This window comes from Somniosus microcephalus, chromosome 5 (assembly GCF_052327205.1).
Source record: "Somniosus microcephalus isolate GS21.2 chromosome 5, FLI_Smic_1.0, whole genome shotgun sequence".
NCBI classification, from domain to species: Eukaryota; Metazoa; Chordata; class Chondrichthyes; order Squaliformes; family Somniosidae; genus Somniosus; species Somniosus microcephalus.
Genome location: NC_140991.1, coordinates 37,112,975 through 37,127,342, shown reverse-complemented (window position 1 = coordinate 37,127,342; position 14,368 = coordinate 37,112,975). Strand labels below are relative to the sequence as shown.

Genomic DNA, 14,368 nt, shown 5'->3' with positions numbered 1-14,368 from the left:
ATCTCCGGAATCAACCTCGTGAATCTTCTCTGAACTGCCTCCAATGCAAGTATATCCTTCCTTAAATAGGGAGACCAAAGCAGTACGCAGTACTCCAGGTGAGGTCTCACCAACGCCCTGTACAGTTGTAACAGGACTTCCCTACTTTTATACTCCATTCCCTTTGCATGAACTTTGTAGCAACTATTCACAACTGGATGGTTTGTTCGGCTACTTCAGAGAGAATTGAGTCCACATGTTTGGACTTGTTTCTAAGGCCACGGGGATGTCTGTTTGAGAGTTGTTAAAATCATCCTTATGAGGAACATTACATTACTGAGAACAAGAGTAGCAAGATCATGGAAATACCATCACCTCAAAGTTCTCTGCCAACTTGGACATAAAGTTATGTTCCTTCATAGTCACTGGATAAAAATCCTGGAATTCCCTACCAAAAACTACCATGGAGAATCATCATTTCAAGGTCTGCAGTAGTTCAAGGAGATGGCCCACCAGAACCTTCTCAGGGCAACTGGAGATGGGAAATAATTTCAGCCTTGCCCACATCCAGAGAACAAAAAACAAAAAACACCTACAAAGCAAACAGTGACATGTTGAGTATGTTCAGCAGTCAAAGAGGTCTCTATCCACTGGAACCAGGTCTGATGAAAACCTGGGCCTCCCTAAACCAAATTTATGGCAAACCACAAGGAGTTTGGGAAAGAAAATCCTGGAACATCAGGATATGTTGATCATTCAGGTTTTGGCCTCAAACCAGGGCTAATAGGATTCAAAGACATTTCAATTGACAAGTTCAATTCTCAAATAAAATCTAAGAGATTTTTCTCAGCTACAGGCTTATGATTGGTGTGATAAAATGCACGCTCTGCACTAGATTCAGAAAAATGATCTATGTTGTAGGTTATCTAGATGTGGTAATTGATAATGACTGGAGAAAGGGCTGAACAAATGCTGAGACATGCATCACTGACTCCAGTGGCCAAGCCAAGACAGACATTTGGAACCTTTAACAATGCTCAAGAGACACAATTGTCATTTGGAATAAATGAAACTGAATATTAGTTAATATGTTTCTGTAAAAGTAGGTTTAACTGGCTTGAAATTTCAGTTTAATGGCAGAATCTGTGCAAGAGTCTTGGCTTCTGACAACTATCAGAATGTTTCCTAGATTTTCCTTAATTCCTTCCATGACAAAGTGCCTGTGCTGCTGTTTTGATTTGCACCAAGAACATGACTTGGAGATTTACCCCTGGTATATATCAAGCTAAGTTAGCAGGTAGATTAGTGTTGTGGTTACGGCACGAGACAGGCAACCCAAAAGTCACAAGTTCAAATTTCACCACAAATAGTTTAGAAATTGAATTCAATAAATCTGATCATTTGCAAGTTAGCACCCGATAAAATGACCATGAAAGCTGCTGAAATGTTAAAAATCCAACTGGCTCACTAATATCCATTAACCCTGCTTTGTCTGGCTTGCTTATAACTAGCCCACACCAAAGAAAGAACTTGCATTGATATAGCACCTTTCACATCCACAGGACCACCCAAAGTGCTTGACAAGCAATTAAATACTTAAGCGTGGTCACTGTTGTAATGAACGTAAAAGATCCCATGGCACTACTGGAAGAACAGGGCAGTTCTCCCAGTATCCTAGCTAACATTCAACCCTCAACTATCATTAAAACAGGTTATTTAGTCATTCATTTCATTGCCGTTTGTGGGACATTGCTGTGCACATATTGGCTGGTGTGTTTTCCTACCACCACAACAGTGACTACACCTGTTGGTGCATTTCCAGCTTTACACTGGGGGTCATTTTATACATCACCGTCTGGCCAATATACTGGCAGAATGGATTGCTCACCCGTTCTACAACCCAATTTCAATGGAATGAAAATTGGGCAGGCAATTCGCTCTGCCAGATTGCTGCTCAGCAAAGTTGAAAGTTACCCCAATGTTTTTAGGTGTTCCTTAACCCGCCAATTGCCCCCAATGGGAAAGGGAGAAGGGAGAATATCTTGTTCAACAATTGAGCAGTTCTTAGGATGGCATGAAGTTGGTCTTATGGAGGCCTTCCCTGATGATGATACCTCTAGAGTAGCTAGTAGTAAGGGACCCCTAACTGGGCATCTCCATGCAGGTAAGAAATTGGACATTTTTACTAAAACATCAAAAAATCTGCTTATTTCATTTCTTTCTATATAAAATGGAGGCGTACCTTTGGGTGGGAGGGGGGGGGAAAAAGAGGGAGGAAAAAAGTGCTCCACCCCCAGACTCTTCTTTCCCTTTAAAGAGGAAATAGTTAAGCACCAACAAAACTGACCAGTTACCAAAATCTAGGAGAACAATGCTGTGAAGGGTTAATGGATTTAAAATAAATAGTCCTTTACTGCCTTGTGGCTGAGGGCATCCGTAATACTTTGAACCTATTCCACCTTCACAGCATAAGGCAGGTGTATTTACAATATTTGGAAAATACATGTGCTTACCCTGTTCTGTTGATTGGCTAAATTCTTTGTCATTCCTAGCAATTGTGGTACAGACTGCTGCCGCTGTTGCTGTGGTCGTTGCTGTTGGGCTCCTTTTGTCAATGTGACCTTCCGAACAGGCTGCTGTTTCTGAAGTTGCTGCTGGTGCTGCCGCTGAGATTGGACCTCAGGATGAGAGAAGCTAGTGTTCTCGCTCCCCTGCTGTAAGAACACAGCATCACGCTGCTCAGTTTCTTCACTCAACACAAAACCCTTTACCACTCACCGTGTGCTAAATGCAGTATGACCTTGCAGAAACAGGAAAAATAAACTACACAGTGCACTGCGAGGTGATGAATTCGCCCCACTTACACAAAGACTGCTAATTTAAATGTACTTTGCAGGACTAAAGCAGAAGATTTCATAGAAGCTATTCCCTTGCCTTGTAACAAGGAGGGGAATAAATATCTCCCATTTATTAGACGGATATATTTTAATCCCCTCACCAGTGACATGTTGAACACCCACAGTAACAGCTCTGAAGCATGGAAATGAACCACTTCACAATTTTTACATTACTGTCACCATTGAATCTCACCTAGAACCAAAGGGTGCCTAAATCAGTGCTGCCTCGCTGAAAACTATTGCTAACAGATAGGTTAGATCAGCTGAGTGCCTGTTTTCTGGTGTACAGCTAACAATGGCTGGGCTATATCATGATGCCAGTTGGGGGATAAAGGGTTAGCTCTCCGATGGCCTGCTAGGTTAAAAAGTGAAAGGTATCGTCTGGTGCAGCACCAAGATAAATGGACCAGAAGCTCCCAAGTTTTCATTCCCGGTCAGTGCGGATATCAGTCAGGGCAGCAGTTAACGTGCTACAATTGCCCTCAGTGCCTGAGCTGGTAAAGGGAAAAAATCAGCATTGGTTCTCATGCCTGGTTGCAATCTGCTGACTCCTGCTAGAACGTGAATGGTGCGAATATCGGGCGAGGGCAGAATTGGTTTCAGCTGTAACGCCTTGTCAGCCCTCACAGTCGAGGCTTATGTAGGAAGAATGTGGTAATTTGGGTGAGATATGAGGGAGCTGCCAGGGACCATGAAACTGCCGAGTGATCTCACCTGCTAACTACACAAGTTGGGGTGGGGGTGTTGTCAATGGTGGAAGAATATATTGAAAGTACTCTCTTCTTAGGGTTCCCCTCAATTATTTCAAATCAAATCTCCTATAAAGTATAAAGTCACACCATTTACAAACAAAAGGCCAATCCTTTCAAATAGTATGATGTGCAGAGTTTGTAGTTATCGCTGCTCTGCTACCAGCATTAACTACCTACATATCTCATTCAAAATCTTGCATGTCGCAAACACTTCCAGTCCACAATCGTTACATCCTGGAACACTATGTCAACTTTATAATGGGAAAGCATATTTAAACATTACATATAGGAAAAATAAGTAAATATTTTATAACGGGAAAACCATACATAAATAATTGTCCATTATGAATCATTGAAAATGCTTTTTAAAAATTGTGCCTTTTTTCCTTCAGTAATTGAAATTTCTAATGTTCAAAATAAATAAACATATTTAAAAATAATTAAATTTACCTACTGATTTTTTTGTATCTTTTAAAATCTGTAAGACTGTCTCAGAAGCCTGGGGTTCAACTGAATATTTTTACTTCAACATCCGCGCAACCTGACCATGAGCAGTTTTGCAGTATCTCCCAGCATGCAATTTGTGCATCAGCATAAGGTGATGTCTCCTTACCCGAAGAGGATTTGAGAATTTCTTTGCTTTTTCTAAGTCTTCCAAACAAAATGGAAACTAAATTCTCAAAATGTTATTTCAGGCAAGTGATGAGATTTATTTAAGTTTTATATATTATGCTAAACCTTGGTTGGACCACACTTGGCAGTACAATTCTGGTCGCCACATTATAAAAAGGATATAGAGGCACTGGAGAGGGTGAAAAAAAGATTTACAAGGAGGTTACCAGAAATGCGAGGTTATACCCATCAGGAAAGGGTGAATAGACTGGGTCCCTTTTCAAGGCTGAGGGGGTGACCTAATAGAGGTCTTTAAAATTATGAAAAGCATTGATAGAGTATACACAGAGTGTTTCCACTTGTGGGGAACAGCAAAAGTAGAGGACATCAATACAAGATAGTCACCAAGAAATCAAGTAAGGAAGTCAGAAGAAACCAGAGAGTGGGGAGAACGTGGAACTCACTACTACAGGGAGTGTTTGAGGCAAATAGCATTGATACATTTAAGGGGAAGCTAGATAAGCACACGAGGGACAAGGAAATAGAGAGTTATGCTAATAGAGTTAAGGAGAGATGGGAGGAGGCTTAAGAGGAGCATAAATGCCAGTAGGGACTGGTTGGGCTGAATGGCCTGTTTCTGTGCATATATTCTATGTAATAAATTGCAGCGGTCCAGTATGAACTCCTCACAGACACACAACACCAGTGATTAGCAACACCTCGGATTCTGGTTTATTAGAAAATAAAAAGATTGTTTTTTTGAAAATGTTTATCTTTTTCAATTTACATCTCCAATTCTGTAGAAAATTAATTGAAAATGTTTCATCTTCTGAAGCATTTTGAGGGTTAAGGAAATTTCCTTATACAAAAATCACTAAACAATTAACGTTTGAGTTTTGGATGAGCTAAAGTTTAGAGAGTGTGGGGGATTGGGAGGTCAGCCAGGAAAGGATCGGAGTTAGCATGACCAGGCTGAAGGTGACAAACACGGGAACGAGTTTCTGCTGCAGGTGGGCTGTAGTAAGGATGGAAGTAGGTGATGCTACGGAGCAATGGTGTAGGCGGTCTTTGTAATGAAGAGGATATGGGGTCACAAGATCAGCTTGGGGGGTCAAACAGGATGCTGAGATTGCCAACAGTCTGGTTCAGCCTGAACCAGTTGTCAGGATGGGGATGGAGTCCGTGCCGAGGACATGGAGTTTGCAGTGCGGAGCGAAGACAATGGGCCAGAAATTCCGTTCGCACGCCTCCCGCGGGCGGAGGGCTGCAATCCGGAAAAATCTGCGCCAAGACTGGAGGGCTCCCGGGAGGTGCAGAGTTCCGTTCCTGGGCCTCTCAAAACTGCCAGTGCGCAGGGCCCACGTATTCCAGAGGCGCAGGCGGTTCGCAGCGTCCCGGGGATCACGTGGGCCATGGGGAGCCAATCACAGAAGGGAATCTCCATTCATACACTTGACAGGTAGACCTGTCAAATATATGAATGGAGATCACCCCAAAACATAGTAAAACTTTAAATACATTTTTTTTAAAATCATATTTTTAAAATGACTTGAAATTACATAAATTAACTATTTTAAACAAAAAAATTAAATTTTTGGAAAAAATTGTTAAAGTTTTTAACGGGGCTAAAAATAAACATACCTTTCTTTAAAGTATTTTTAAATGATAAATCAGTGGAAATTTTTCTTTAACTTTTTTTCAACTCTTATCCTGGTAAAAGCAGGCCTTGCGCCTGCTTTTACCAGGCCCAAGAATTTTAAGTGTTTTCTGCGGGCGGAGGGTCTCCAAAAGACAGAACTATCCGCCCACAGAGGCCCTGCTCCAGAGCAGCCGGAGGATCTGTCAAGAGCTTTCTTGACAGAGCGGAAATGCCGGTTTCCAGCACATTCGCAGTGCATGCCTGAAACCGGCATTTCTGATGCCCCTACGGGTGAGTACACAGCGCGTACACACCCGTTGGGATCAGAATTTCTGCCCCATTAATGTCTTCTGTCTGAGGCTTTAGATTTTAAACAGCAAATTAATTTCAGTATCTTCATGAGCAAGAATTTCTCTGTATATTCATACATGCCACTTCAAACATTTTCTGTTTCTCTTAATACTATTTCTATGTTTTTAAACCACCTAATTAATGCATACCAGCTGCTGAAGGAACTGTATTGTAACTCTTTAAATAGGTACTTGGGTTAAAATAATGATCTGCTTATGCCTAGCTCCAGCAAACAGTAATATTAAGAGTGCATTCCAGAAGCCAGCATTCTTTTTGTCAGGGATGAGAGATTGCTCTGTGCATTACAACTGCAAGCTGCCAAAAGTTAAAGCATGCTGCTTGTATACATTTTATCATGATCTGGTGCTTACACCTGCAGTTTACAGCACAGATTTTCAAACTGGCATCCCCAGATTGCCAGGAAGTCTTGCAAGGGAATCCCTGGGGTCAGCTTTCTGTGTGTTCATCATCAGGATAACTATACATGCTATTTCTCTGGTCATATACCAATTTAAAAAACCACATTTTCTACAATAACATTGTTTTCCTTGGTTAGCTGACAGTCTTTTAAAATTGGAAGGCGGATAATCAAGAGTCTGTCACTATTGACAGAGAAAAGTTTGAGAACAAAAAGGCAAAAACAGAAAATGCTGGAAATACTCAATAAGCAAGTGTGGAGAGAACAAACAAGTTAAAGGGGCCAATTTTAACATAACTTGCCCATCCAGAGAATGTCAGGATTGGGTGCAACACTGATTTTACACCCTGTCTGAACTTACTCACCGATCCCATGCGTTTCCCGCCCAGCCAGTTAAGTTAAAATTGCCAATGTCTCAGGTGCAAGCCCTTCATCACCACTAGAAAATATTATACATAAGGTGCATTTAAAAAGGAACAGAACAAAGGGAAGGGAAAATAAGCAGACACATGTGTATGTGAAGAAACAGAAATATCTGCAAAGTGATTAAGTGGAGAATAAGAGATGGTTAAATGACAAAGTATATAAAGACAATAGGAGACATACTGAGAAATTAAAGACACTTACGAGACACAGAACATTTGAATAGCCGAGGAGGTGGGGTTAAGGTAGATGGAAATGGAAGCATGAGAAACTAGCAAAGCAAAGCAGGTTCCTGGAAGAATTGAAAAGCATGTCAATACCAAGGGTGCAAATCTTCCCACCAGCAGAGTGTTCAGACAGAGTCACCAGCCCAAGCACCAAATGACCTTGCCCCTCCCTGAAATGCTGACACATCCATCCCACACCATTAAAGTTTGAACATTTCTGATTTATAGATCTCAAGTACCACTATTGGAACAACCTCCCAAAGCTACTGCACATGCCTGAACCCAATACCAAGAAATTGATAGGGAAAGAGAAAAAAAGAGTAAATTAGCAAGAGACATAAAAAACAGATTGTAAACATTTCTATAGGTAGTGAAAGTAAACGTGGGCCCATTAGAGGCAGAGACAGGAGAAATTATGATGGGCAATAAGGAAATGGCAGAGGCATTAAACAAATACTTTGTACCTGTCTTCACGGTAGAATACATTTAAAAAAATTCCGGAAATAATGGGAAACCAAGGGTCCAGAGAGAATGAGGAACTTAAAGAAATCAGTATAAGTAAAGACGTAGTACTGGAGAAATTAATAGGACTAAGTGGCGACAAATCTCCTGGACCAGACTACCTGCATCCTAGAGTTTTAAAAGAGGTAGCTGCACTGGTATTAATCTTCCAGAATTCCCTAGAATCTAGAACAGTCCCCAAGGATTGGAAGGTAGCAAACATAACCCCACTATTTAAGAAAGGAGGGAGAGAAAAAACAGGGAACTATAGACCAGTTAGCCTGACATCAGTAGTAGGCAAAATGCTAGAATCTATCAAGGACATGGTAAAAGAGCACTTAGAAAATCATATTAGGCAGTCAACATGGTTTTATGAAAGGGAAATAGTGTTTGACAAATCGGTTAGAATTTTTTGAAGATGTAACTAGTAGGATGGATAAGGGGAAACCAGTGGATGCAGTGTACAGGAAACTCTCGATTTACCGGCACCTAAATAACCGGAAATCTCTTAACCGGCAAAATTCAGGAGTAGGTTCAATTAAGTTTTACTTCATATTAGTGGCCTATTCCTGGATCTGTGGCTGGGTTCCTGCACCTGTTGCTAAGCAACAGGGACGCTCGGATCTTGTGGTCGGAGTTCCTGCACCTGTTGCTAAGCAACAGGGAAGCCTGGATTTGTTGCTGTTTACGGAGCTCTGTACCTTTTTACTATACCTCTCTGTAATCCGGACTTTGATAAACCGGCACCACGCCGGTGCCGGATAAAGAGTTTCCTGTATTTGGATTTTCAAAAAGCATTCGATAAGGTGCCACACAAGAGGTTATTACACAAAATTAGGACTCATGGGATTGGAGGTAATATATTAGCACGGATTGAGGACTGGTTAATGGACAGAAAACAGAGTAAACGGGACTTTTTCAGGTTGGCAGGCTTGAACTAGCGGGGTACCGCAAGGATCAGTGCTTGGGCCTCAGCTATTCACAATCTATATTAATGACATACATGAAGAGACTGTGTGTAATGATGATACGAAGTTAAGTGGGAAACTAAGCTGTGAGGAGGATGCAAAGAGGCTGCAGAGAGATATCGACATGTTGACTGAGTGGGCAAGAACGTGGCAAATAGAACACAACGTGGGGAAATGTGAAGTTACAAAAAAAAAAAAAATTTTTTGAATGGCGAGAGACTGGGAAATGTTTGCACTCAGAGGGACCTGGGTGTCCTTGTACATGAATCACTGAAAGTTAACATGCAGGTACAGCTAGCAACAAGGAAAGCAAATGGTATAAGAACATAAGTAGTAGGAGCAGGAGCAGGCCATACGGCCTCTCGGGCCTGCTCCGCCATTCAATAAGATCATGGCTGATCCGAACCTAGGCTCATGTCCACTTCCCTGCCCGCTCCCCGTAACCCTCAATTCCCTTATCAGCTGGGAAACTGTCTATCTCCGTTTTGAATTTATTTAATGTCGCAGCTTCCACAGCTCTCTGAGGTAGCAAATTCCATAGATTTACTACCCTGAGTGAAGAAGTTTCTCCTCATCTCAGTTTTGAAAAGGCAGACCCTTATTTTAAGATTATGCCCCCTAGTTCTAGTCTCACCCATCAGTGGAAACATCCATATGTTAGCTTTTGTTACAAAGGGATTAGAGTAGAAGAGTCAAGAAGTCTTATTACAAATATACAGGACATTGGTGAGGCCACATCTGGAGTACTATGTATAGTTCTGGCCTCCTTACCTAAGGAAAGATATACTTGCCTTAGAGGGAGTGCAGCAAAGGTTCACTTGACTGGTTCCTGGGATGAGGGGATTGCCCTATGAAGAGAGATTGAGTAGACTAGGTCTATATTCCTTAGAGTTTAGAAGAATGAGAGGTGATCGAGTTGAAACATAAAATTCTTAAGGAGGTTGATAGGGTTAATGCTGGGAAAATGTTTTCCCCCTGGTCGGGGAATCTAAAACACGAGGTCACAGTATAAGGGATAAGCCATTTAGGACTGAGATTAGGAGAAATTTCTTCACTCAAACGATTGTGAATCTTTGGAATTCTCTACCCCAGAGAATTCACTACCATGCTTCTCTCCACTTCACCTGACGAAGGAGCAGCGCGCCAAAAGCTTGTGATCTTAAATAAAGCTGTTGGACTATAACTTGGTGTTGTGCGACTTCCTACATTTGTCCACCCCAGTCCAACCCATCTCCACATCATGGCTACCCCAGAGAGCTGTGGATGCTTAGTCGTTGAGCATATTCAAGATAGAGGTCAATAAATTTGGGGGAACGAAGGGAATTAAGGGATATGGGGATAGTGCGGGAAGGTAGAATTGAGGTAAAAGATCAGCCATGATCTTATTGAATGGCGGAGCAGGCTCGAAGGGCCAAATGACCTACTCCAGCTGCTATTTCTTAGGTTCTTGTGTAATTGGTTATTTACATAGCATCTTTAATATCCGAAAATGTTCCACGCATCGCACATGTGTAAGCAAAAATGGATTCCAAGGCAGGAGATATTAGGAGGATGACCAAAAGCAGTCGAAGAGATGGGTTTTGTGGAGGGTCTTCAAGGAGGAGAGGGAACTGGAGAGGCACAGCGGTTTAGAGGGGGAATTCTCGAACATATTGCCAAGGTGGCTCAAGGCTCAGCTGCCAGCAAAGGGAGGAGGATGCATAAGAGGTCAGAGAAAGAGTTCGGGGGGTTTGTTGAGACCGAGGAGATTGCAGAGGAGGACCGAGAGCCAACGTGGATCACAGCAATGACAGGGCTAATGGATGAACAGGCACAGGACACAGGCAGCAAAGCTTTGGATGAGTTGATGCTTATTTGACTCTCATTCCTACGGCAACAACCTCCACCCTCAAACAGCTTCTGGACTTCAGTTACCTGCTTTGGACAGCGGTTCGTCGATGCTCTGTGCTGGTTCCATCCTGCTTACATCAGCTTTGTCCCTCCATGGAACCTCTGACTTTGACCCTGGTCTCCCTACTGTTGTCTCCAACCTATTCCCTACTACCAGGAAATATACATTCCATTAATTACTACATAACCAGGCCTATGTAACCTGAGCTTTTCCCTGTGTCCATTTGCGTGTGCACTTTGCCTACCCCTCCAGACCCAAGCCATTAATTTCTTTCTCCACTTTTTCTCCCCCTCCCTGACTGCTCTCTCCTGTCGTCATGCATCCTTTCATCTCTCCTCTCAGATACTCTGCCCACCCAAACCCCTGCCCCAATCCTTCATTACTCGTCGACCTTCCTACTCTCCTGCCGCCACCCGGGCTTGACGCCCTCTTAGAAAAGCCTACAGCTTCCCTCTGTGCCTCTCTTGGCATCCTACGAAGGGCCCATCGAGGCACTCATCGCTGCCTCCTTACGAGCAGCAACCTCAACTGTCCCATCCTTCTCACTCGCCGACCTTCTCGTCCAGCGTGTCGACCGGGGGCCAATCCCCTCCCCGTCCAACTCGCCCCTCCCAGCACTGACCCTATGCACGCTGGCAGTGGGTCAGCAATCACCGACCCTCTCCGCATCTCCCTCCAGAATGTCAGTTCACTTGCAAACAAGACCCTTGCCATCCATGAGCTTATCGTGGATGATTACATCGACATCATGGCCCTGACAGAAGCTTGACTAAGGGGTGATGACACCTTACCCTTAAATGAAGCCTCCCCACCTGGCTTTACCTTCCACCACTTGCCCCGCTCAGACCTCCGTGGTGGCGGTGTAGCTCTCATCAACATACACCTTGGTCTGTCCCCCTACTCCTCCAACACTTTATTCTCCTTTGAGCAGCTCACCTTGTTCCACCTCTCATTTAAAATTCTTGTTCTTTACTGCCCACCCAAGTACCATAAAAATGTTATTACCACGATAACTTCACTGCTTTCCTCCCTCAGCCTCTGCACCGAGCGACTTCTCATCCTCAGTGATTTCAACCTCCATCTCAATTCATCATGCTCTCTCTCCTGAGTTCACCAGCCTCCTATCCTCCTTTAATCTCTCCCCCATGTAAACTCCCCAACCTATATTCATGGATAACCCCTCGACCTTGCCATCTCCCGTGGCCTCGCTACTCCCATCGTGTCAATCGCAGATAAGGCCATCTCTGACCACTTTCTCCTATCGCTCTTCACCCACATCCCACCCCCCCCACCCCAAACCCTCCTTCCTTCTGTGTTCACTCCTGAAAAAAGCTTACAACTGCACTTACGAAACCCAACTGTCCAGCCTTTGGCCCTCCATTCACCACGACATTTCTGCAACTACCAATTTGCTCAACCACACCCTCACCTTTGATGCCCTAGTCCCTATTAAAACAATTACACACTCACCCTGGCCATTCCCCCTGGTACGGCCCTCATCTTCATTCCTTTAAGTCCAAGGGACGCAGACTTGAACAGTTAGGTCGGACAACTGGTTTAGCCATTCGCGGCCAGATCTGGCTGGACCACAAAGCATTATCGGGTCCTGTTCTCGTCTGCCAAAATTGCTCACTCTTCCAGAATCATTCTGGAATAGAAAGATAAACCCCGGCTTCTATTCTCCACTAAGAGTCTTCTTAAACCCCCCCTCCTGTCTCCTCCGACAAAAAGTGTGCAAGGAGCTCAAGGACTTCGAGGCCATCTGTTCAGCTGCCTCCGCCCTTACTTCCCCGAGCCCACCGGCCAAACTTCCTCTAAGGTTCCCCCCTGCCCCAGTCCTGAACTCTCATCTTTCTCCAGTTTCTCTCGGATCTCCCCTCGTGACCTCTCCACGCTCATCTTGTCTATGAGATCCACTTCCTGCGCCCTCGACCCTATTCCCACCAAACTTCCTTTTCTGGCTCCCATGTTAGCTGACATTGTTTACGGTTCTCTCTCCTCAGGTACTGTCCCCCTCTCCCTAAAATCTGCCGTCATCACCCCTCTGCTCAAAAAATCAACTCTTGACCCCTCCGTCCTTGCAAACTACCGCCCCATCTCCAGCCTCCCTTTCCTCTCCAAAATCCTTGAACTTGTTGTTGCCTCCCAAATCCGTGCCCATCTTTCCCACAACTCCATGTTTGAATCCCTCCAATCAGGTTGCCACCCCTGCCACAGTACCGAAACTGCTCTCATCAAAGTAACAAATGACATCCTTCGCGACTGTGACAAAGGTAAACTATCCCTCCTGGTCCTTCTTGACTTGTCTGCAGCCTTCGACACAGTTGATCACTCCATCCTTCAACGTCTCTCCACCGTCATCCAGCTGGGCAGGCCTGCACTCACCTGATTCCATTCTTATCTATCTAATCGTAGCCACAGAATCACCTGCAATGGCTTCTCTTCCTGCTCCCGCATCGTTACCTCTGGTGTCCCCCAAGGATCTATCCCCTATTTCTCATCTACATGCTGCCCCTTGGCAACATTATCTAAAAACACAGCATCAGTTTCTGCATGCATGCTGACACCCAGCTCTACCTCACCACCACTTCTATCGACCCCTCCACGGTCTCTTGTCCGACATCCAGTTCTGGATGAGCAGAAATTTTCTCTAATTAAATACCAAAGCCATTGTTTTCGGTCCCTGCCACAAACTCCATTCCCTAGCCACTGATTCCATCCCACTCCCCAACATCTGTCTGAGGCTGAACCACACTGTTCGCAATCTTGGTGTCATATTTGACGCTGAAATGAGCTTCAACCACATATCCACGGCATAACTAAGACTGCCTATGGCAACCTCCGTAACATCGCCCGTCTCTGCCCTTGCCTCAGCTCATCTGCTGCTGAAACCCTCATCCATTCCTTTGTTACCTTTAGACTTGACTATTCCAACGCACTGCTGGTTGGCCTCCCACATTCTACCCTACGTAAACATGAGGTCATCCAAAACTTGGCTGCCCATGCTCTAACTCGCATCAAGGCCCGTTCACCCATTACCCCTGTGCTCGCTGACCTACTTTGGCTCCCGGTTAAGCAACACCCTCGATTTTAAAATTCTCATCCTTGTTTTCAACACCCCCCCCCCCCACCCCGAGATATCTGTGCTCCTGTAAGTCTACCCTCGAGCATCCCCGATTATAATCGCTCAAACATTGGTGGCCATGCCTTCTGTTGCCTAGGCCCTAAGCTCTGGAATTCTCTGACTAAACCTCGCTGCCTTGTTACCTCCCTTTCCTCCTTCAAGACGTTCCTTAAAACCTACCTCTGCCCAAGCTATTGGTCACCTGCCCTAGTTTCTCCTTATGTGGCGCGGTGTCAAATTTTGTGTCTTACAATACTCCTGTGAAGTGCCTGGGGGAAAAAAAACCCCACACACACACTGTTGCTGTTATGGAAGATGAAGAATGGGAGAGTATTAGAATATTGGGAGTCTGGAGGTGACTAAGACATGGAAAAGGATTTCAGTGCCAGATGGGCAGAGGCTGGGATGAGGACAGGTAATATTACCAAGGTGGAAGGAGGTGGATTTTGTGATGGGAGAGCATGTAGGGACGGAAACTCAGCTCAGGGTAAATTGTTGGGTCATTGCTTTATCTTGGCTGATTGTTAACTACATGCTTGTTTGATTTCGTTCATTCCCACTCTACTGATCATCTAACCTCACTTTT

General features: G+C 44.2%; 1 protein-coding gene across 8 annotated transcripts in view; it reads right to left on the bottom strand.

The window, feature by feature from the left end:
• Nucleotides 1–14,368, bottom strand: part of rbm33a (RNA binding motif protein 33a) — a 170,792-nt gene that overhangs the window by 40,260 nt on the left and 116,164 nt on the right. For 6 of the 8 annotated variants that reach the window (XM_085987527.1, XM_085987530.1, XM_085987533.1 and 3 more), the window contains one exon: nt 2,493–2,693. In XM_085987527.1, coding sequence (XP_085843653.1) covers nt 2,493–2,693 — 201 coding nt within the window. Of the gene's footprint in view, nt 1–2,492; nt 2,694–9,226; nt 9,616–14,368 lie in introns of those variants that run through there. The other 2 variants (XM_085987535.1, XM_085987534.1) reach the window with 2 other exon arrangements.